We start from the raw sequence: 23,737 nt of genomic DNA on the forward strand, positions 1-23,737 counted from the left end.
CGGGGAAGCCGCAGCTCACCGAGCAGCCCCGAGCCCGAGAGCGGGGCTGGAGAAAGGTTCAAAAGGAAAGGAAAAACAGAAAATAAAATTTAAAATGAATGGGGAAAAGAGGGAAAACTTAGTGCTGTCGGGGGTTGGATGGGGTGGAAAGCGTCTGCCAGGGAAGTTTTTGCCCGGCTGGAGGTGCGGGGATGCTCCACAACGAAGCGCGGTGGGGGTTCAGGGGTTGTGCAGCACCGGGACCCCGTAAAGGAGAGAGAAATCCCATTACTGAGCGCAGCGGTGGCGAAAGGGGATGATAAACAGGGTGATGTTTAACTAAAAAGACGGGAACGACACCCATAAAATGCAAATTTAAACTCGCCTGAAAGGGTTTTGGTTTGGGTTTTTTTTTTTTCCTTCGGTATTAGATTTAAAATTAATCTGAGTTTGGGTTTGTCTGGCTATTTTTTTCTCTTTTATTTTCCCCTCACTTTATTTGGATCTCTCAATTTTATTTGCATTCTATATTTCTTTAAAATTTTTTTCCTCTTTTAATTTCCATCCACTTTTTTTTTTTAGTTTTTAGTTTTTAGTTTTTAAATATCCCTTTTTAAAACACCTGCTTATTTCCCTCTTTTGTTTCTTTCCTTTTTCACTCTCCTAATGTCCCTCCTTTCCAGCACTGCGGCCAGCCGGGCTTGCTCTGGAACATCCTGGTCGGGTTCCCTGCGGGCCTCGGGTGAGCTCAGCCCCGCGACCCGGGAACGGACCCGGGCGAATTGCAAAATACAGTGAAAAACAAAAAAAAAAAAAAGGCCCCCGTGCCCAACAGCCGGCCCTATGAGGGGTTCCCGGGGGGCACAGGGGGCCGGGGCAGCCCGGGGGTGGTGGGGTTTGATTTTCGGGCATTTCGGCCTCTCAAACGCCTGCTCAGGGTCGGGATCCCCGCCGGGGAGGGGGTGAGGCAGAGGGGACACCCCACTGTCCCCCCCCGGTCTGTGCTGCCTCCTCTCCCGAGCTTTGGGGGCTTCGGGTACCCCGCGGGGAGGGGCTGGGCACGGCCTGCGCCCCCCGGGGAGAGCGGGGGAGAACCAGATGCTTTCGCTAACGCCTGGGAAAGGAGGAGGAGGGAGGGGGAAAAAAAAAAAAGAAAAGAAACAAAACCGCTGTGAAAAACTGGTGCTTGATGGACACGAGCTGCTCATCCCCTTCCCCTCATTCATCCCCACCGACACATGGCACCGGGGCGGCGGGGAGCGCTCCCCTGACGGCAGCCCGCAGCTGTCGCCTTCCCGGGCGGCCCCGGGCCCGCGCCTCGGCATGAGAAGCGCCCATGTGCGGGCACCGGGCGGGGCGAGCCCCGGCGCTATTGATCCCCGGCTGCGGCCCCGAGCGAACCGACAGCTGCGCGGGGCCGAGGATGATAGCGCCCGTGGAGCCCGCGGCTTTTAAACACCCGCAGCAGCTCCGAGGAGATGTCTCGGCCCTGGAATCGCCTCTCCCGGCCCGGGCAGGCTCAGCATCCTCGCCGGTCCCCGCGGCGCCCCGCGCGGAGCGGGTTTGCTGCTTTCCTTTTTTTTTTTTTTTTCCTGGCTTCCAATTTATGCCTTCCCCCTCTATCTTTTTTTTCTTTTTTCTTTTTCTCTCTCTTTTTTTTTTTTTTTTTCCCCCTCAAGGACGAGGAAAACAGACGTGAAAGAGAGCGAGGGCGGTGGGGATGCTGCGGGCTCCGAGGCGGGCCTCCGGGTGTTGTGTGTAACCCCGGGCACGCTCGGACCTTTCCATCCGCCGTTCCCTTCCTAATTCCCCGCCCGGGCTCAGCCCGCTGGGACGGGAGGGGCCGGGGCCAGGCGGTGACACCTCCCCGGAGCGGGGGCTCCCGGCGGGCAGCAAAGCGCCGAGGAAAGAGAAACCTCGTCCCTCCGCACCGCCCCGGTACCGACCGGCCCCTGGAAGGTAAAAGCGAATTAATTTTTATTTACCAAAAAAAAAAAAAAAAAGAAAAAAAAGAAATAAAGAAGGTAAATCGCGGTGGCCGGTGCTGCCCGGGCCCGGACGGGCTCTGCGAGCGCCGGTAACGGAAGCACGGCGAAGTTCCCGGCGCCTCCGCCGTACCCGCGGTGTCCTTCCCACCGGCGCGGCCCCGCCGGGGCGTCCCGGGCCGCAGATCCCGGCCCCGCCGCGCCGCTCCTCCCGGGACAAGCGGCCCGTCCCGGGCTTCCGCTGGACTCCACGCCCCGCGGAGACCCCGCGCCCTCGGGCCGCGCCGTTTGCCGCGGAAAACCCCGCGCCGAGGCGGGATCTCGTTCGCCGGCGGTCCCTGGCGAGGCGCTCCGTGACCCCGCGGGGCCGCCGGACCACAGCGAGCGGCCGCGTCCGCCCGCGCGCACCGTGCCCGCGCATCCCTGACACCTACCGCCGCATCGCGCCGGGGGGCCGCGCCGGCCGTGGGTGCGGCGCGTCCGTCGGTCGGTGCGTCGGTCGGTGGGTCGGTGGGTCGGTGTGCCCGCGGCCCGGCGGGCGGAGGCGGCGGCGGCGCCCCGGCGGCTCTATAAAGGGGCGCGGACGCCCCGTCCGGCGGCGGCGCGGCGGGCGCGGGGGGGGGCGGCGGCGGCGCGGATTGGCCGCGGCGGGCGGTGACGTGCCAGCGCGGAGCATTAAGGCCGCGGCGGCGGCGGCGCCGGGACCATGCAGAGCCCCTGCGCGGCCGGACGGCGGGGCCGCCCCTCTGCCCCGCGCCCTCCGCCCGGCCCGGCCCGCACCGCGCACCGCGCACCGGGCCCCGCGCTCCGCCGCCGCCGCCGCCGCCGGGCCATGCCACGCCGCGCCCGCTCGCCGGGGACACGGGCGGCCGCCGCGGGTAGAGATGCGCGGGGGTAGGTAAGGACGGACGGACGGACGGACGGACTGACGGACAGAGCCGCCGAGACGTCGAGGGAGAGAGAAAGAGAGAGAGAGAAGGAGAGCGAGGAGCGGCGGAGCGTGTCCTCGTCCCCGCGTGTCCCCATCCCCGCATCGCCGATGTCGCCGCGGCAGCAGCCACAGCCCGTCTGACCGCCACCGCCTCTCCATGTCCCGGCTCGTTATTTATTATTATTATTATTATTATTGTTATTATATTTTTTTTTCCTCCTTTGATTTCTCATCGGGAAAAGCACTTTGACTCCTGACTGCTCTACCTCAGACCTTAGAAAAACTCATCACGCTCGCTTTTTTGGCGGTTTTGTTTTTAATTTTTTTAATTTTCAATTTTTTTCTGAGCGCCGATCTTTATAGCCGTTATTGTTTTATTGTTACTATTATTATTACTATTATTATTATTATTATTACTATAATTATTATCCGTGTGGTTGGTAGCGGCCGGGATCCTGCGGCTGTGTCGAAGCGCTGGGCAGTGGGGGGTTCTGCTGTGTACTCCTCCTAAGACACTCGAACGAAGATTTTTCTTCTTCCTCCCTTTTTCTCCTCCTTCACTTCTCCAAGGCTTTTAAAACATACATACACTAAACCAAGAAAAAATAAGAGAGAGAGAAAAAAAAACACAACAACAAAAAAAAACAAAAACAAAAACAAAAACAAAAAAAAACCTTCGTCGGTGTTGTCGTCTTTTTGAAAAAAAAAAATTGTTTTTATTTTTTTTTCCTTGATACCTGGGAAACCGCTGCCCCCCTCAGAACTAACCAAAGACAATGGTTCACTGTGCAGGCTGCAAAAGGCCGATCTTGGACCGGTTTTTGTTGAATGTACTGGACAGGGCTTGGCATGTGAAGTGTGTTCAGTGCTGTGAATGTAAATGCAATTTGACAGAGAAATGCTTTTCGCGAGAAGGCAAGCTTTACTGCAAAAACGACTTCTTTCGGTGAGTACCGGCCTCCGCCCGCCCCCGCCGCTCCTCTCCATTCGTTTTCCACCTCCATTTTTTTCCCCCCTTATTTTTGTTGTTTCCCCCCGTTGTCAGCGGGACCCACAAGCGCCTCTTCCCTCCCGTGACACGCGAGCATCTCCAATCGCGGCTGTTCCTCCCGCTGCTCTCGGAGGGGGGCACGGGCGGGAGTCGGGCCCGGGCCCCTTGATGCCGCCGCTCTCCGCGTCCCCCGGCCGAGCTCGAGTTGCCCAAAGTTCCCTCCGAACTATCGACCGGCGGGCCGGGCCGGGCCCGGACTGGGGAACGGGGGAAGCGTCCCGGGCCCGGTGCAGCGGAGCGGGGCTGACCCTGCCGGGGCTCCCCGCGGCCGTGAGCGCGGCGCTGCCCGGGCCGGAGCCCGCCGATGTTCCCGGTGCCGCCGGCGGGGAAGGCCCGGGGCGAGCGCTCCGCGGGCCCAGCGCATCCCGCCCACCGGAGCCAGGCCGGCCCGAGGGCAGCGACCCTCCGCCGGTGCCTGGATGGATGGATGGATGGATGGATGGATGGATGGATGGATGGATGGATGGATGGATGGATGGATGGATGGATGGAGAGGGAGGCGGGGACCGACGCTCGCTCTCCCCGCGCATCCCGGCCCGCAGCGGCGCCGGCATCAATCCCGGGCTCCGAGCGGCCGCCGGTGCCGGTGCCGCTGCCCCGCCGGGTCCCGCCGCCGCACACCGGCCTAAGGGCAGGGACCGGCTCGGGGCCGGGGTGACCGCGGAGCCCCCGCCGCACACCGGGACAACGCCCGGCCCGGCCCGGCCCGGCCCGGCCCGGCGGAGCGCGGCCCCGAGCCTCGCCGCCGCTTCTCCCTGGGCACGGGGCCCGGCGCTTCTCCGAGCTCCACCGCTTCTCCCCGGGAATGGGCCCGGCACTGCTCCGGTCCCGGTTCCCGGAGCGCCGCGGGGCTGAGCGGGGCACGGGAGGCCTCAGGCCCCGGTGCGGATCCGGCCCCGCCGTCCCCCGGCTCCCCGCGCCGGCCTTGCCCGCACCGGCGGCTCCTCCGGCCGGAGCGCGACCGCGGCCGGTTCCGACATCCAGGCCGTGTCGAATTAGTGCGAGCTGTTCGTCGGAGCGCCCTTAAGGCAGGTGTCGGGGCGCGGGGACAGCCGGGCAGCGCGGCCCCGGCGCTCAGCGATCCCCAGCGCAGTCCCGCGCCCGCCGCTCGGGCCGGGTTTGTTTTTTATTTTTAAAAGCTCTAATCACGGGAGGAGAGAGAGCGCTCTGCAGGGATGCTGTGTTTCGTTGAATCCCGTTTTGCATGGCCGAGCAGGGTGCGCGGGGGCCGCGGCTCGGGGCCCGCGGGCGCTGCTGACCGCTGCCCGGCCTCTCTCCGCAGGTGTTTCGGGACCAAGTGCGCGGGCTGTGCCCAGGGCATCTCCCCCAGCGACCTGGTCCGCAGGGCGCGGAGCAAAGTGTTCCACTTGAACTGTTTTACGTGTATGATGTGTAACAAGCAACTCTCCACCGGCGAGGAGCTCTACATCATAGACGAGAACAAGTTTGTCTGCAAAGAAGATTACCTAAATAACAGCAATACTGCCAAAGAAAACAGCCTGCATTCAGGTGAGGGAGCGCGGCCGGGGCGGCGAGGGCGGGATGCGCTCAGCACCGGCCGCTCCTTGGGATGAGACCTCCTCTTCTTCCTCCTCCTTTCTTCTCTTCTTTCTCCTGTCTTCTCTCTCCTCTCCCTTTTCTTCTTCCTTCTCTTCTTTCTCCCTTCACTCTCCTATCCTCTTCTTTTCCTCTCCTTCTTGTCTTCCTTTTTTTTCTTCTTCTTCTTCTTCTTCCCTTTTTCCTCTCCCCGGTTCCTGCCGCGGCCCGTCCCTCGCGTTCGGTATTTTTCCCCGACTGAGCGTGACCCGGGTTTGTTCTCCCGCAGCCACCACCGGCAGTGACCCCAGCCTGTCCCCGGACTCTCAAGACCCCTCCCAGGACGACGCCAAGGACTCGGAAAGCGCCAACGTGTCCGACAAGGAGACGGGGAGCAACGAAAACGACGACCAGAACCTGGGGGCCAAGCGGCGGGGACCCCGCACCACCATCAAAGCCAAACAGCTAGAGACTCTGAAAGCCGCCTTCGCGGCCACCCCAAAACCCACCCGGCACATCAGGGAGCAGCTGGCACAGGAGACCGGCCTCAACATGCGGGTCATCCAGGTACGGCCGCCTGCGGGCACCGGGCACCGGGCACGGCTCCGGGGGATGCGGGGGCGTGGAGGGGCCGGTGCCCGGCACGTTCCGCACTGCGGGGCCCGGGGAAGCCCCGCCGGCCTTTGAAATCGTTATTACCGAGGCGTCCCGGAGCTTCCCGGGGCTTCCCGGAGCTTCCCGGGGCTTCCCGGTCCCCCAGCCCCGGCCGCTCGGCGGGGACAGAGCCGCGGGTTTATTGATAAAAGTCCTAAAGAAGCTTGCAAACAGTATGGAAATTAATAACCAGAAATGTGAGGGGTTAATGGGTAAATAAGAATGACAACGCGCTGGAATTATTAAAAGGTTTATAAACCCGCAGCGCTGGGGTAATGGGGGGTTAAAGGACCATTACAGACGAGGTTAGATTGGAGAGGCTCAGTGTGAGGGTAATTAGCAGCAATCTTGTCAGAGTAATAAGAATTAACTCAATCATTCTTGACCTGCAGTCGGTGGGGAGCGGGGCCGCCGTCACGCGTGGGTTCGGCCGCACTTGGAACCCGGCATCGGGCAAGAGAGACCGGGAGAGGGGAAAAGCGCAGCCCCGGGATGGGGATGGAGATGGGGATGGAGGGGAAGGGAGGAGCGGGAGCCGCGGCTCCCGTGACCGGCGCCTCTCCCGCCGCCCCGCCAGGTCTGGTTCCAGAACCGGCGCTCCAAGGAGCGGCGGATGAAGCAGCTGAGCGCGCTGGGCGCCAGGCGACACGCGTTCTTCCGCAGCCCGCGCAGGATGCGGCCGCTCGTGGATCGGCTGGAGCCCGGCGAGCTCATCCCCAACGGGCCCTTCTCCTTCTACGGAGGTGGGTACGGCTGTCCCCGCGCCGCCTCGCTCCGTGCCGGGCTGCGGGCTCCGGGCTCGGCTCCGGCCGCCGTCCCGCCCGGTTCCCCGTGCCCACGGCGGGACTCCCCGCAGCCGGGAGCGGCCAGAGGGATCCCGCCGTTCTCCCGCTGTTCCCCTGGCGTTTTCGGGAGCGCTGCTTTGTGCCGGTGTCCCCGCTGCTCTGCGGGAAGGGGGTCCCGGGGCTGGCCCCGGTCACACGTTTCCCCTCGGGTTGGCGGGTGACACCCCGAGCCCGCCCTGGGAGCGCGCCCGTGTCGTCCCCGCTCGGGTACCTGCCCGCCTGTTACCTTCCCTCTGTCTCTCTTTGTCCGCCAGATTATCAGAGCGAGTATTACGGCCCTGGAAGCAATTACGATTTCTTCCCGCAAGGACCGCCTTCGTCTCAAGCGCAGACCCCCGTGGATCTCCCGTTCGTGCCCTCCTCGGGGCCGTCAGGGACCCCGCTGGGGGCCATGGACCACCCCCTGCCCGGACATCACCCCTCGAGTGAGGCTCAGCGCTTCACTGACATCATGTCGCATCCCCCGGGAGACTCGCCCAGCCCCGAACCCAACCTGCCCGGGTCCTTGCACTCCATGTCCGCAGAAGTTTTTGGCCCCAGCCCCCCATTTTCGTCGATATCCGTCAACGGTGGTGCTAACTACGGCAATCACTTGTCCCACCCTCCAGAGATGAACGAAGCAGCTGTGTGGTAGCTTTAAAACGAACTGGGTCTAAGTAAGTGATGATCATCTAGTCTGCTTATTGTTATGGTGTACAGAAATGAATTCATATAACATCTCTCCCGCCCTAAGACAATTTTACCTTGGGAACGAACTGAATCCAATCGCTCCAAGGCAAGCTTTGCTCTAGACCAGGACAATCTCCATGTTATGGTTGTATCAAACAAGCGAGGGGACTTTTTTTGTACCATTGACAAAGGAACTGGGGAAGCTGTACAGTAAAAGTGCTGCCATTCCGTAGGATGGCGTAAGTTTGATTACCCTGTTGGATGTCATCCTAAGAGCCACAATCCTTAGAAACTTCTCGTTTAAAAAAAAAATTAAAAATAAAAAATAATTGAATGAAGGAGAGGTCAAAGAAAAGGGGAAAAAAAAAAAAGCTTCAAGAACTCTCTATAGCGTTCCCGGTTAAGGATGGTTCTGGCATTATGAATCTGTTTGTTCATTTTTGTCTCTCAGAAAGTTCGACAACAAGAAACTCTTTTTAGCTTCAGCCATTTCAGCCTGCTGATGATCAGGTGGGACAACTTTTCCTTTTTCCTTTTTTTTTTTTTTCTTTCTTTTCTGTTTTGTTTCAGTTGTTTTGGTTTGGTTTTGTTTTATTTTGTTTTCCAAAAATAGCAAATACTAAATGTTAAGCCCTCAGCACCAACTCTTCTACCTTCACAAAGCTACACGTACAAAACCTCCTCATCATAGCAAAGGTCACCGCCCAGACCTCTAACGAAAATGACTTGAAAAAACAAACAAACAAACAAAAAGTATTCTACCTTCACAGAGAGAGAAAAGCTAAACAAAAAGACTCTATTGAACTAAGAAACAGTCAACTGTTTACGTCTAATGTTAAATTCAGGAGCTCAATGTTTTACTAATAAATCCTGTTTTAGAAAAACCTCTTGTTCAAAAGCAAAAGATTTTGAGCAGCCAACCAAAATAGTTCATTTTCTTTTCTGTAGATGTTCTAACAGATTGCAGGGCTTGTGGTTCACTGTGCTAGTTTGTAAAAGGTGTTGTTTACAGAAGGCAAAGAAAAAAAATCCACAAAACCCAGACAGTTGCCAAATAAAGTAAATATATAGCACAAATACTGTAAGGTGCTTTGCACCAGCAACCCGAGAAGGTGTTTAAAAAGTGTTACAAGGTTAAAAAGAAAAAAAAAAAAGACAAACATCTTTGCTAATTTTTAGTCCTGTTGAACATTCATGGAATTGTTAATATGACTTATATAGACCCACACAGGTTTTATTTTTGTGTCTTTAAAATAAAAGTCCAAAATATTTAAATTTTATGGTCAAATATGCAGTCAACAGCTGCTACTTTTTTCTTTATATATTAAATTTCTCATATGTCTTTTATTGTTCTAATGAACCTAAGCTTGTGTGACCTCCAGTGCATATTAGACCATTCACTGTATGAAAGAAAACATGTTGGATAAAATTTGTGCGTTTTTAATAAAATTAGAAAATCTGATGTTTAGATAACTCGTGTTTCATTTGATGTTTTAAGCAATTTTTCGAAATCGATTCTCCGGGGTAAAATAGCCCTGAGAAGAAATGATCCACTCTGCTGCTGATCCTGGGCAGCTCTTTGGCTCTGGTGGAAGTCTAAGCCCTGGTGTCGATGCAGACAGCGGCCAGAGGCAGCTCCAGCCTTTCTTTCCATCTCCAGACTCAGCTGTTGAAGTCCAAATACCCTGTTCCGCTGCATTTTAGATTTTAAAATTCAGGAATAATCTGATTTTTCAATATCTTCAGTTATTCGCATTCTGTGCTAAGAGAGAACATTCGAAATGCTGATTTTATGCATAAACAAAAACACGTTGTAAATGTGAAGTGCTTGCAAAGATACTGTTTGCAATTGATCCAGTTTTAGTTAATTCTCCAAAGGTAATTTGACTTTTTCTTTTTTTTTCCCTCCTGATTGGATGGTTTGGACACAGCATAACCTCAATGTCCTGAAAGTAATTTTAATCCTTTTTTCTTAGAGCTGAGGCAGAGTCAATGCTTCGGCGGCGATTGGTCGTTCTGAAGTTCTCTAAAGGGCAGCGGGAGAGAATATTTTGCTTTGCCTCATTCTCTTGGAGAAAAATGAAACAAAACAAAACAAAAAAGATCCTGGAGCCTTGCGAAATGCCAGATTTCACGTTTTAATTTTCAAGCGTGGCAGAACCCTGAATATTCAGTTCTTCAAAAGCAAAAGTCCCGCTGATCCCGAGAGGACTCAGAGCTGTGCTAGGGACAAAGAGTCAGGTCCGGTTCTGCAAAGTCTCTGGTCTGAATGTTCCACCTGCTGGGTTAATGGAAAGGGATGAGCTGCGATTGCATCTCCTCCTTCCTCTCTCGACTCACCGGGGCTTGGGCTGGCTTCTCTTTGATTTGATGTAGACGCAGAATTTCATGCCAAACCCCAGACTTCCCCATTCCCAGTGATCCCATTATTTCTCTCTTTGGACTGGGCGTGGGAAAAGACCCAACTCCAAATGCTTTTCAGTTGTATAGTTTGTAATTTTCGATGGTGGTTTTTGATTTTGTTCGCTACCTAATTTCTACGGCCGGCAGAGGGGCCACCTAGATGAAGCAATAGTTCACTTTAAACATGAAATGTCTTATATAATAACAATATAAAGATAAAAAAACTATCTGCAAGGGATCTGTTAGTGTTTCTAAAGAAAATAATTCATGCTTTATTAAATACAGGGGAGACTTCTTAAACTCCTGGACTCCGTGTCTAACTCATTTGTTTGTCTTTTGTGCTATTGCCGTGTTTTGTTGCTCTGGTTTGCATTTATATTAGCGGAGGAATGGGTGATTTATTTATTCCAAACTTCTGCTTATCTGGGAAAGATAAATACTGCTGTTTGTGCTGCTGGGCTGGGCTGCTGCTTTATTGTTGAATCAATGATTTAAAATGAGGATTTCGCCAAATATGTTTGTTTTGGAGGAAATTTTGAGGGGTTTGTTTTTTCTTTCTTTCTCTCTCTTTCTTTTGGTCCTTGTGCAGTTTATTCTGTGTTCATTTGGGCAGTGACAGAGCTCGGTTTAGGTCAGCGTTAGGCTCGATTTAGGCCAGTGTTAGGCTCCGTTTAGGCCAGTTTAGGTTGTAAAAAGGAGAGTTTGTCTTTTTGTGACGCTCCCATCACTTCCTTGGGGCTTTGCAGTGTTTGGGGGAGCCCAGGAGCCGTTCCCATGGCCGAGGCCGAGCCTTAGCCCTGTGGAGATTGGAATTCTGCACTCCTCAGAGCCAGCTCGGTGCGTCTGAAGCCCCTAATCCAGCAACAATTGCACAGTCAAAACTCCTTTTGAAAGCATTGTCACGCTGGGTTCTTGTAAGTCCTTGTTTACAAGAGCATTTCCATTGACTCCGGCAGCGCTCCCGTGGATGGAGGGAGGGATGGATGGATGGATGGATGGATGGAGGGATGGATGGAGGGATGGAAAGATGGATGAGGGCTGTAGGAGAAGGGCCTGGAGGGATCCCAGGATCCTGCCCTGCCTCTGCCGTGCAGTGCCCAGCTCTGTGTCCGTGCAGAGCCCCCCAGGAGCCTTTTGGGAAGTAACTGCTCTCTTTTGATCTCTCCTGCTGCCGTTACCGTGACCTCGGGGCCGTGTCCCCGCTGAGGGCAGCGGGGTGATGCCGCCCCTGCCCCGCCTGGCTGCTCACCCGGCTCGGGGTGGCCAGGGGTGCTGGGCCCTGGAAGGTGCCAGGCTGAAGATGTGAGCGCAGCCACATGTCCGAGCTGCTCCAGGCCCCAGGAAAAGGCTTCCAGGCACATCCCGTGAGTACCACCCCTGTGCAGCTGCTCTGTGTGAGGGGGGTTTTTGCATGTTGATCCAAGTCCGTGAAATGCCGCGAGTTTCCAGCAGCCAACCCCCTGCTTTTGGCTCCAATGTCCCACACTGTCCCCACCGAGGCTCCTCTCTCCCATCCCCACCCTCCCCAGGCTCTGCTGGGATCTGTTTGCTTGGGGATGGAAAGGGATTTGGGAAGATCTGTATGCCAGGAGTAAGGATGTACTTAAAAGATGATTTGTGGATAACTGATTTGTAATATTTTAATGCCCGTACCCAGGTGCTGAGCAATGGGTACAGGACACAAACTGATAAATAAATATAATTTTAAAATAGCAGCGGTGATTGACATACTTTGGCCATCCTGGGTAGTGGCAGATATTGCAGCGTCCTCTCAGGAATGGTTCCTTTTGCTACAGTCTGGATTTTTTATCTTGAATAACTGTGTTGTGTTTAAGCTTTGCATGTCCTTACAATATGAAAATGCAGCGTTTGCAATTTCCCCTTCTGTTCCTACCCCTAACAGATACATTCACGTTTACTAAGTTTAAACAACTGATACAAATCCTTCTGTGCTGGTGAGCTGGGAACAAGGAATTGTGATGCTGGGGCGGATTTTGGAAGGTCCTTTCTTTGTCTCTGCCATGGCACTGGGGTGCTCGGCATTCCTCACGCCAACAAAACACCCATGAAGTTACAAATGAAATTAGCGGGCCCATTAAAATGTATTTTGACTATAAATCTGGGATTTGTATATTTGTTGATAGTACTCGTGGTGGTTTAGCCACAGAGCGTGGGCTTGGAAAGCGGAGTTTGGTGTGGCCCAGAGAGCTGTTCACTCATTAAATGCAGAATCGTAACGCAGGAGTTGGAGAGGAGATGTGGCCTTGTGGTGAGGTGGCCTCCAAATTCCTAAATCCACGTCCCTGGGCTTGCTGGGACCGTGGTTTGGGGTGTTCTTGGGGTGCTTTTAGGCTGTTCCCACCAGCAGACAGGATCCCAGTTGTTGGTTTTGTTGGCATCTCGTGGTTTTGTTGTGGGAGCATCCCTTGGTGACACTGCTGGGACAAGGGAGTGACTGGGCTCTGTGACAGCTTCTGCTCCAGGATGTCACCAGATTCAGGGACAGCTCTGCCTCGGTGCCACTTGGGCACTGTTCAGTTTGGAAATTGTAAGAATTAGGGACGTTTTTGCTGCTTGGTTTCACTCCAAGCTCCCTTCCTGAGGAATCTGCCCCGCTCAGAGGCCGCTGGATCCCACGTGGTGTGGGAGGAAATCCGTGGCTCGGCTCACCCGGGAGCCCAGGCCTGTCCCGGGGTCCCTGGGCAGTGTGAGGATTGTGACACAGTGCAGGCTGGAACCTGGGCTGGAAAATCCCCCCTGCCTTCCTCAGAACCGGGGTAAGAGGAATTCCCAGGGGCTGTGGGGAATTTCTGGGGGTGAAGCCCATGGGAGAGGCTGTCACACACACTTCCCTTGTGCCTGTCTGTGTGCTGGCATGGCTGTGCACAGGAGAGCACACCTGTGGTCCGCTTGAAAATCAGACATTTTGCTCCTTCTAAAACCAGTTTTTGTCTAGTTTTTAGATTGCCTTTGGGTGGCCTTTAAAATTCTTATCTGCTGGAAGCATCTTTGGGCTGTGCATCTCCTCAGACACACTCTGTTCCTTCTATTTTTCAATGTAGGAACCATTAAGGATTGATAAAATCTTTAAAACAATTGTGTTTTTTGAATGAGGGATGGGTTAGGCATAGCAGAAGTACTCAAGTAAATAAAAGCACAGAAGAAAAATACTAATAAATATTTATAAGGAGAGGTTTTTTTTATGTACATAATCTAAATTTTATGTAATTTGTTTTAGTGGATGGGGTTTGCTTGTGTTCTTTTCTGCTTCTCCCCGGGTTTTTTTTTTTCACTTCTTTTTTCTCTCCTTTTCATGGATAAATTGTGTTGCTGGTTTGAAAAGGAAATTTTAACAGAACTAGCGTGACTGAGATGATAAAGGTCAGTTTGGAAAAGGACATTTGCTCGCCCAAGCGTTGGCGAGATCAACCCCAGCTCGTGGCTATTTTTGGCCAGCACGAGGCCCTCTGTATATGGGTCAAATTTTGCTGTTGATGAAGGAACTCAATTAACTTCAGCAGGGGTGGGTAATTCCCATGGATCTGGCCGGGAATGCTGATGGAATGGGCGCCTGCAGCCGCTGTGGGGTGAGCTGAGCCGGGAGTCCCACACTGGCAGTGCCCGAGAGGCTCCTCGTTTCCACCCCGGCCCATTCCTGTGTTCTGCTGAAGGAATCTGAAAGATGGAATCCTATTAACAAGCTGCAATTATACAGACACGGGAGGATGGTGCAGCTCTGCCCTGCCCAAGCTTCCAGCTCATCTGAGAATTTCCCAAAAGCTGACGAGCTCCACGGGCACGGCACTGAAAGGAGCCGAGTGGGAGGAATTGGAGACCCCTTTTATAGCCCAGCCCGCTCCACGGCCCCTTGTTCATCTGCTCTGCGTTCAGGGTGTTATTCCCGTTTTAGCAGACAGGCATGCCAATCAAAAAAGTAAAATTAAGAGGGAAAACGCCAAAGAAATGATGTCAGTGAGGTTGATGGAGTTTCTAAACAGGCCAAGGGTTTCTCTGAGCCGACCGTGAGGCATGAAAAGCCTTTCATGAGCATCTGAAATGAAAATGTATCGATAGAGTTTTCGTACAAATATTCCCCCGCTCTATTCTGAGTCCCAGGCACGGCAGCATGGTTGGAGGGCACGTGAACCAGAAATTAAAACCCAGCCCTGGAGTCTGATTTAATTACCCTGCTAAGTGAAAGGCAGAGGAGAGAGAAGAAACGGCAGCGAGGGTGACTCTGTGGGTGAAATATTTTAACAATCCCCGGCTTCCATAGGCTGCAAGTTGCCGTTTGATGTGGCTTTGCATTGACTGCATCTCCACCTGAAAAACTGTGAATTAACAGGTGCTGTGGCTGCGGGAGTGAGGTTGGGGTGACCCAGTGGTGGGGGGTCCCCCCACACCTGAGCACACGTTTTGTTCTGCACGGGTGTGAGTGATGGATGTGGCAGAGAGGAGGAACAGGCGAGCTCTGCCAGGACCCCTGAGTTTACAGCTGTGGACGTGGATTGGAATGCATTGCTGGGTTCGGGATTTATATGGAGCAATTGTCCCATTAGTCTCAGTGGGTGAAATCCTGATCTCAGCGGCCTGAGTATCAAAAACGCTGTGACTTCAAGGAGCTCATTTTTTACTCCAAAGGACTAATGCAACTCGCTTGTATTTTTTATTAATTCTACTGGGTCTGTTTTATTTAACCATCACTAAAAGCCTCTCTCCCTTCATTAACAGGGCAATCCATTATTGGTGAGGGGAGAGAACATCCCTTTTCCACTCTAAGAGTGCAGAGGTTTGAAAATGCAATTATGCAGGAGAGCCTTGGCACTAGTTCTTTGGTTTGTGTGAGTGGTTAGTTACTCAGAAGTAACTGCACAGGTAAGCACTTGTTCCTGCTACTTCATTTTCCTCGGATTTATTTCTCCAGGCTCCTCCCTTTGTTTATGGTGGCATCTGGGAACAAAATACCAACCAAGTCAAAGGGGGAAAAAAAAAGAGGAAAACCTAGAAGCAAAGCCAGGGAAGATACACTGTGCACCTCTCCTGGTTTACAAGTTTCTTGTTTTTTCAAACCATGTCTTAGTAAATAAATAAATTTTTAAAAAATCAGTGTTTAATTTCTCATTGCTGGAGCAGGGGCACAGATTATGCAGAGCATTAGAGCCATCCATCCTGCCGTGATAAAATAAATACGAACTACAAAACTGAGCTGGATTTTGTGCCGTTGAATATTTTAAAGTTGGGGGGGGAGATGGTCGTGGTGAAAATGTGCGTTTTCAGTAAAGACCGGGTTTTATATAAATCGAGCTTTATTTTGTCATCAGGGTTCCCAATGGCACCCGGGTTTGAGGGGAGGGTCACAGCGGGGCTGAGAAGAGGAGGGCGACGTTTGGGTTTTTCCAGCCGGCTCCATCTCGGTGCCTGCCAGGTCTGTCCCCGGCTGGAGGCGATGGGAATTCCTGATATTCCTCTGCCCTCTGTAGGAGAAGCGCCCGCATGAGCCGTGCTGCGGGATGGATCCGGCACCGTCCTCCCCGCACAAATCACCTCCGGCTCGTCTTTCCGGCCTCCAAAGGCACCTCGGGGGCAGGGGAGGAGAGAAGGGGATGGGGGTCAGCCTGCTCAGGCTCACAGCGGGCTGCTGGAACCCGCGCAGGTGAAATCCCAGCGCTGGATGGGCAAAGCCCAGAGCTGGAGCCCGTGCTCATTGCGGGCTCTGAAGCTCAGAGCTACATCTGCAGCTGGGATTGGGGAGGATGACTTGGGTCCCTGCTCACGGAACAAAATCCGTGCCAACCTCGAGTGCTGTTCCCCAATCCCAGGGAATTCCTCGAGATTTGGGGCCACCTTAGAACAACAGCAAGGGGCCGGGAGAGGCTGTCAGAGGGCAAACCCAGAGATCCTGTCCCTGCCAAGGCTCTCTGCAGGTCACGTCTGCATCCCTTGGCTGCTGCTCCTCGGACAGAGTTTGACCCCAGGAGCCAAAATTCCCGAATTCCCTGTGTAACTCAGGTGTAACTCAGGTGTAACTCAGGTGTAAGGATCTATCAGCGTGCGAGGCCTGACCTGAGAACCCAGCTTTGGGACCCCACTGCTGCGGGAGGTGCTCCAGCCGAGGGCGCAGAATATTTAACGCAGGACGGGAGGAGAATTAATTCAGTTCTGCGCAGCGGGAGGGGCTGAAAAGGTTCGACGTTGATTTAAAGCGGTAGTTGCCACAGTGCGCATTATTAATGGGGCTTGGCTGCTGCGCTGCCGCCAGCCGGTACCGTGAGGGCCCGATCCCCACGGCCCCGCTGCCCTCACGGAGCGGCAACCCCCGGCTGTGGCGGGGGCCGAGGCAGCGGGCAGGGCTTCGGAGGGTTCCCGGGAGGATTCTGGGTTCATTCCCGGTTGGATCCCGGGCTCATTCCCAGTGTGGCCCCGCTATTGTTCCCGGTTGGATCCACAGTCCATTCCCGTTTGGATCCCGGGTTCATTCCCGGTTGCATCCCCGGATAATTCTCCTGGGGACCCCGGTTTCATTCCCGGTTGGATCTCGGTTTCATTCCCGGCTGGATCCCGAGTTCATTTCCGTTTGGATCCCGGGTTCACTCCCGGTTGGATCCCGGTCCCATTCCCGGCTGGATCCCGAGTTCATTCCCGGCTGGATCCCGGGTTCACTCCCCTTTGGATCCCGGCCCCGTTCCCGGCTGGACTCCGGGTTCACTCTCGGTTGGATCCCGGTCCCATTCCCGGTTGGATCCCGGCGGCACCGGGCTGGCCCCACTGGCCCCGCCCCGTCCCCTCACGGAGGCCCCGCCCCCGGCCCCGCCCCGGCCCCGCCCCGCGCTCCCCCGAAGATGGCGGCGCCCTTGGCTCTGCGGCTGCAGGAGCTGCTGGACCCCCGGCCCTGCCCGCGGGACCCCGAGGATGATGCGGAGGAAGGTGCGGGAGCACCGGGGCACGGGGGGGTCGGCACCGCGGCCGGCGGGGCGGGAGGCGGCCGGCGGGGGCGGCCCGGGCGCTGCCGGAGCGGCCGCACGTGGCGGCGTGAGGCGGTCGGGCTCCCGCTGTGCCCCGGCCCGGGGAGATCTCAGGGAGCGGGGCTGTGTCGGGGCTCGGGGACTGAGTTCATCTCGGGGATCGAGCCAGCTCCGGGCACGGGGATGTGTCCAGGATCGGGGCTCGCAGGGCCTGGGGCCAGCTCCGGGCTCGGGCCTGTGTTAGGCTCAGCCTGGTTCTTTCCTGCAGTCTGTGAGAGCGATGGTGACTTGTAAGAAACGTTTTCGTAACCACCGAGGGAGTTCCCGCGGTCGGCAGAGGCGTTTTCCCATTTTACTAACATGATTTCGTTCCAGACTTGGCAGAATCCCAGCCTGGTTTGGGTGGGAGGGAGCTCGGAGCCCACCCAGTGCCATGGCAGGGACATCTTCCCCTGTCCCAGGCGGCTCCCAGCCCTGTCCAGCCTGTCCTTGGACACTCCCAGGGATCCAGGGGCAGCCACAGCTGCTCTGGGGAGAACTTCATCCTGCGGTGGTGCCGAGACTGAGGATTCCAGGGGATCGCTGGAAGGATCTGCCTCTGCCCCTGCTGCCCGGCCCCTCCTGCCCGCCCAGCATTTCCCCTGGCTGGAATGACTGTGCTTAGAGCAGATTTAGTCGCTTTGGTTATGAGCAGGAGATTTTTTTTTGCCCCCCTCTGCCTCTAACAAACGCTCGGAGCGAGGCATTAACATTTCCAAACACACGTTGGGAGCACTCAGCGATTTGAGTCGCTCGGTTGCCCCAGCAGAGCCAACCCTGTAATTTGGCACAGGGTGCCTTGCACACGGATGAAAGCGGGGTGGGAGGATGGTGGGATGTGTTCTCTGGGCTGCCCTGCTCCGCTCTGTGTCCTGGAGAAGATGGGCATGAAGGGGGGCAATAACCACAGCGACCATTTCCTCTGTTGAGCTTTTCTGAAATGTTTATGTGGTTTGTATTTGTAGCAAGAGGCCAAAGTGCATCTGAATCGGAGTTTTCCTCTTTTAAACTGCAAGCATGAAGTGAGTGAAGGCATTGCGGCTTGGCAGAGTCCTGCACACGAAGGGCTGTACTTCTCAGAGCCCCTCCTGCCTCCTTGGGTGGGCTTGGGTGGGCTCAGCTCCTGTTCTGCCTCAGGCAGGAACCTCTCCCCCTTGCAGGGAATTATTTGTGTGCCTTTCATGCACTTTTCAAAGTTCCTATTCCTCTGTGCAGTGCACTGTTGTTACAGAGCATGAGGAGCTTCCCAGGGCTCCTTCCAGACTGGAATTCAGTTCAATTTCAGACCCTCTTCCTCTTTCTTTTTCTTTTTTTCCCCCCAACAGCTACAGTTGCCAAAGTGATTGACAGATTTGAGGATGAAACCGGGGATGAGGTTTTGCCTGTTGGTAATATCAGGAAAAGAGCTTCAGCCTCTCTCCTGGAAGCTGATAAGAGGTACAGTGGGAAAGCCACGTCTCGGAAAGCTCTGCAGGAGGAGCTCTGGGGAGATGCTCTGTCTGAAGAAGGATCTGGTAAGAAATCTCATTTTTTCCCCTTTTTTTTTGCTGGCAAACCATGATGTCAGCACGTGACTGAGCATGGCAAACCTCAGGGCCCTGTTACAAGGAACAGCAGCAATTAACTTGGACATCAAATAGCCCAAACCTGTGCTGTTGCTGATGAATTTTCCTGCTAAGTTAATAACTTTTTTTTTTTTCTCTCATTAATTAGCTGAAGAAGCATTGGATGACTGGTACAGTGACAATGAAGGCACAGAAGAGGAGGACAGTGTTGGCAGCAAGGCCAGGGAGAGGCCCAGCAGTGCTGGCAGTGGGCAGGAGGGTGACTTGGAGGATGAGGAAGAGGCCAAGGCACCAAAGTTCAGCTTCCAGAATATCACAGACTTTGAGAAGTTTACAGAGGGGATGGACGATGCAGGGAGCAGTCAAGGGGAGGATGAAGATGAGGATGAGGATGGAGATGATGCTGACATGGAAGAAGGAAGTGAGGAGGAGGAGGAAATTGGGAGTGAAACCCACGATGATGGAAAGGAAACCAAAGACAGCGAAGATGATGGGGGAGTGCTGACCTTCTCCAGAGGACAGGAGTCTGAAGAGGTGGAGAAGGGCAAGGCTGTGAGGAACCAGCTAGGTTTGTGCATGTTTGCTGTGTGTTTTGTGGCAGTGTAAATAAAACCAGCCGTGCTGGTGAGGTGCTGTCAGCACCCTGCTCGTGCGTGCTGCAGCAGCCCCACGTGTGTGCAGATGTTCTGCCACATCTGCTGTCACTGCTGCTGTAACAGCTCATGGTGTGAAGTGTGTTTATCCATTAGCTGCACTGAACCAGTGCTGGATATCCTCGTGGGTTTGGGAGCTCCCTGCCCTGCTCCTGCTGTGATCACTTTGTTTCTTTCCAAAGTGTAACTCCCCAAACACCATTTCTTCATTCATTCATCTCATTCAAATCATTGCAGATTTGCTTTGTCCAGGCACACCTTGTGGGACCCGTGCAGTGCTGCTCGGTGCATGCCAGGGCTGCCCTGAGCAGTAGTGCAGCCCAGAGAGGGCCTGAGCTCTCAGGTCCTGCACCAGGAGAAGGTCCTTTGTCTTGCTAACTGATTCTTTCATTTCCTTTGTGTCGTAAAGCCCTGTGGGACCAGCTGATGGAAGGGAGGATCAAGATGCAGAAGGTGCTCCTGACAGCCAACAGGCTGCCCCAGCCAGACACCTACCCCAGGTTCAGGAAGGAGGGGGGACAGGACTTTGACAACGCCGTGGAGAACTGTAAGAGCCTTTTCATCTTTCTCCTTTGCTCAGAATCTTATAAACAACTGCTGTTCGGTGCGCTGTCCAGTGCTGCTTTGTCCAGTGACACTTCTTACCAGTTTTATGCTGGGCCAGTGAATGCAGAGGTTTACCCAGAGCAGGAGTAATGCAGCCCAAAGGAGGGTGTGTGCAGGTGAACTCCAGCATGGAGCTGCTTCATCTGTTCACTCCTGAGATCCCTGCTAATGACACTGATCAGATGAGATCTGTAGGAGATTCTGCAGTGTGAAATCAAAGCATGCAGGCTCCTGGGTTTTGGTGTGGTGTGGCTCTGTTCAGTTTTTGTATTTGGACACACTTATTTTCTGGCCTTGAGGTGAATGCACAGGGAGAGAGATCAGTCCTGGGTCATCAGACATGGCCCTGACCCTTGGCTCTGCAGCGGGTTCTGGCTGAGATCCTCTGTCCCTGCCCAGGGCAGTCAGCTCACCTGCAGTTACAGGTGAGCTCCTTTCTGCTTTAAACTTGGCTCTGCTGCTTTAAATGAAGTGATTAAGGACGAAAAGGCAAAACTCCCACCAATGCTGTGCTGACCTTTCAGTGGAACACACGTTATTAATGTCCTTAATGAGATACATTACAAAGTGCCCCAGCTCCGTGTTTCATTACAGGTCTAAGATGCAATATCATTAAAGACCTTTAACAGAAACAATGGTTGACATTTTGGTATTTCCCATAAGCAAAATACACCCAAGTGCATGGAGTGTAATGGCCCCAGTGCTGCAGAGGCTGCTCCCTCAGTTGTGCAGAGCTCTGAGGGAGCCTCCACTGCTGGGAGCTGCTGAAAGATCCCCTCCTCCTCCTCCTCAGGGCAGGGGAGTTGGGGGAGTTCCCTCTGATGTTCCTCACAGCTTTATGTCCTGTGGTTCATCTGTGAGGGCAGGACGTAAAGCTGGAGTGGCCTGGGCAATGTTAACAGAGGAAATCTCAGGCTGGCAGGTGGGAAATGCTGAATTTAGGGACATTCTGCTACTGCTGCTGCACTTGTACAGCTTCAGCCTTGGACAGGGTTTGGGGTCATCATGGCACAGACATTATTTTGGCCTGGATGATGCTCTCCTTTCAGGGAAGCCTCAGCACTTCTGTGCATACCCACAGGGTAGATCTGGCACGTTTTCATCATCCTCACTGAGCAGGAGGGAATGATTTGGTGCTCCAGTTGCATGAAGGACTTGGTGCCAAAATCCCAGACTCTGGGTGAGCCCTGCAGGATGCTGGAGTCAGGAGGCTCCCAGTGCTCTCAGAACTCCTGCACAAGAGTGTTTCCAGTAATTTTCCCCAAATCTTTCCGTTTCTCATGAAATTTCTGCTCTATGCTCAGAGGAGGATTGAATTCTTGGAACTGGAAAATGGTCCTTTGTGTATTTTCCTCTTGGGTATCTCCTACTCAGGACAGCCCTGTTGTGGTGCTGGAATTCCCTAAGGGCTGGAGTGTCATTGTGTTAAAGACTAGACAGCAATTCTCCATCCATTTGCAGTTTTAAAGCCAAACCCGGGGGGAAATGGCAAGGTCATGCTCATTTTCCAGATTTTGAGATCAGAGGTTACGAAACCTAAAGTGTTTAATTTATTTTTTTTGTAATCTTTTATGATTTTTTTTTTTGTGTGTGTGTTACAACATGCTTTGGACAACCTTAGATTCCTGAGATCTCAGGTTCTGGTAGATGATTTACTGCAAAATTGCTTATAAATTGAAGTAGAAAATGTTTTGCAGACCTGGCAGCTTTCAGGCTTCACACCCATTTGTCACCCAGCATTTCCCTTTGTGTATAGAACAAGAATTAATTAGGCTGCACTGCAGGAAAAGTTTATGGCCATAATTTATATAGGATGAATTTCTGTTTAAAGAGACAGCATTGCTTTGTTTGTGCTGTCTTACTTTTTATTTCCCCCCCCCTTTTTTTTTTTTAAATCTTTAATTATATCCCAGATTTTTTTCTTTCCTGTCACCCTTTTTACATACAAATGGGAGACCAAACTGTGGTAGTGGAGCTCATGTTTATTCCTGGTTTTGCACCCACTGAGAAAGTCTGGATGGTTTTTAGTGCTGAGATCAGAGTGGCTGAGCTCTGAGAGCAGCACAAATGTCCAGTGCTCAGTGCCCTGCGCACACAAACCCTCCCAGCTCACAATTCCAAGGTGCTGCTGCCTCTTCCTCCAGGACAGATTTGTATTCCCCTGCACTGCATCTTCCACTCTTGTCCAGGCCTTGAGATGTTGCCTCTGTTTGGGGTCTCTTGCACGTTCAATTAATGTTTTTCATAATCAATGCGAGTCAGAATTTGCAATCTGCTCCTGATTTGCACATTAAAGAGACCCATTAATTAAAAATTCCAATCCCTGGCATGTTCCCGCAGGATCCCTGCGTTATTTACATAGAAAAGGAGTGCAAGGTGCAGGTTGCTGTGGCTGTGGCTGTGCACAGATTGCAGGCCTGCCACTCAGATTTCGCTGTGCTGCGAGGCTGGGAGGGGATCTCCTGAAATTGGCTCCAAAAATCACCTCAAGGGCAAGGGAGAGCCAAAGCAGAGGTGGAATAAGTGTTGGTGGAGCCACGTCCAGTGTCAGGAATTAAACAGTTGCAGGGTTTGGGGCTTGTTGTGTTAAATCTTGATAGAGTGACAAAAAAAAAAACCAAAAAACAAACCCACAAATAATTGAGGGACAAGGAGGTAACAAGGGCTAGAAGGAATTAAATCTCCTCATCCTCAAAGGTCCTGAGCTTCTCAGTTCAGGCCTGTGGCTTTTTTCTTTCTAATTCTGGTTAAAAATACTAAACTGGGAAACGTTTCAGCGACCAATACTTCCTGCTTTTCGAAAAGAGCTGGGAATTGCAGCTTTTGAACAGCAGATAGTGTTGTTTTCACTTTAGAGTTGGTGAGATGAGTTAAGAATGCACAGAAACGCAGGTGAGGAAGGTTTTTTTGCCAGAAACTGATGGAAATTGCAAGAATTTAAAGGGACAAGTGGCTGTGCTTTCCTTCTGCAAGAGTTCAGGAAATGTAAACTGCTCACTGCATTTTTGTAGATTATTTTTTTTTTTTGGCTTAACTCCATCTGTCAGTGGATTAAGAGAAAATACCAGAATCCCACATTTCTGTTCCTTGGCATAAGCTGCAGGTAATTTCAAGAGATGGAGGAAATAGTGGGTTTGGTAAAAGAAGATGTGCAGGGTGTGTGGGGATGGGTTTGCTCAGTGGAGGAGCAAAAATGGGGGACAACAAATATTAACTTATTTGCACTTTGGAGAGCTGTGGTGAAGTTCCACCAAGGTTTGTGATGAGTGAGAAAATAAACCTGAGTAAAGTGAATCAGATTAAAAAAAACCCCAAAAACTAACAAAACAAAACCACAGGGCTTTGTTGCTTTCTGGGAAATGAAGATGTTGGATTTTTGTTCCTAAAACTTTGAGTGACCCAGAAATGGCTGTTTCAGGGGTGGAAATGGGTGGAAATTTGTGGTGAGTGTGCTCCCATCTGGAATAATTCCCTGAGCTGGGCCCTGGCACAGCAGGTTGGGTACCTGGTGCCATGACAAATCCTGTGGCTTTCTGAGTCTAAAATCCTTTTAGGTCTCTGTCTCTGAGTGCTTCACACTGAGTATCTTCATTTTCTTTGGGTGGGTTCTGCAATATTTTGACTTTTGAGAGAGAGGAGAACCTGTTTAGTCTCTGGTCAGTGTATGAGCATGTTCTCAGTGTCTTTTTAACGAGGATTTTTGTTGGGCTCTCTTAATCCCAGTCTGTAAAATAAGATATTTACATCCTCCACGACATCCAGGTAAGTCATGCTGGGGACACTGGTTAAGCAGGGACTGGTTTGGGCTAAAATCCAGTCTGCTGTAGGTGCCAGGGAAGCTGTTCCACTTCCTGGGAGA

The 23,737-nt window shown here is 53.1% G+C and overlaps 2 protein-coding genes across 2 annotated transcripts in view; both read left to right on the forward strand.

Moving 5' to 3' along the window:
- The first annotated feature begins 2,763 nt into the window (after positions 1-2,763).
- On the forward strand, positions 2,764-9,296 carry LHX1 (LIM homeobox 1). Its single transcript, XM_066202111.1, has 5 exons — positions 2,764-3,841; positions 5,229-5,455; positions 5,772-6,049; positions 6,714-6,879; positions 7,236-9,296. Exons 1-5 carry the CDS (start codon positions 3,672-3,674, stop codon positions 7,613-7,615), a joined length of 1,221 nt encoding a protein of 406 aa, XP_066058208.1. The 5' UTR covers positions 2,764-3,671; the 3' UTR covers positions 7,616-9,296.
- Positions 9,297-16,887: 7,591 nt separating this feature from the next.
- Positions 16,888-23,737, forward strand: part of AATF (apoptosis antagonizing transcription factor) — a 39,068-nt gene continuing 32,218 nt past the window's right edge. The window contains exons 1-4 of the mRNA XM_066201962.1: positions 16,888-16,977; positions 18,380-18,568; positions 18,768-19,187; positions 19,682-19,819. Coding sequence (XP_066058059.1) covers positions 16,893-16,977; positions 18,380-18,568; positions 18,768-19,187; positions 19,682-19,819 — 832 coding nt within the window. The 5' untranslated portion in view covers positions 16,888-16,892. The remainder of the gene's footprint in view (positions 16,978-18,379; positions 18,569-18,767; positions 19,188-19,681; positions 19,820-23,737) is intronic.

Source organism: Chamaea fasciata, unplaced genomic scaffold, assembly GCF_029207755.1.
Source record: "Chamaea fasciata isolate MVZ Bird 193981 ecotype frontalis unplaced genomic scaffold, bChaFas1.0.hap1 SCAF_21, whole genome shotgun sequence".
Classification (NCBI taxonomy): domain Eukaryota; kingdom Metazoa; phylum Chordata; class Aves; order Passeriformes; family Sylviidae; genus Chamaea; species Chamaea fasciata.

Bases quoted from the DNA above. Each gene is read 5' to 3' on its own strand.
- LHX1 (XM_066202111.1), top strand. From the start codon at position 3,672: ATGGTTCACTGTGCAGGCTGCAAAAGGCCGATCTTGGACCGGTTTTTG. The intron at 6,050-6,713 runs GTACGGCCGCCT...CCGCCCCGCCAG, and splicing joins TCAACATGCGGGTCATCCAG to GTCTGGTTCCAGAACCGGCG. The intron at 6,880-7,235 runs GTGGGTACGGCT...TTTGTCCGCCAG, and splicing joins GCCCTTCTCCTTCTACGGAG to ATTATCAGAGCGAGTATTAC.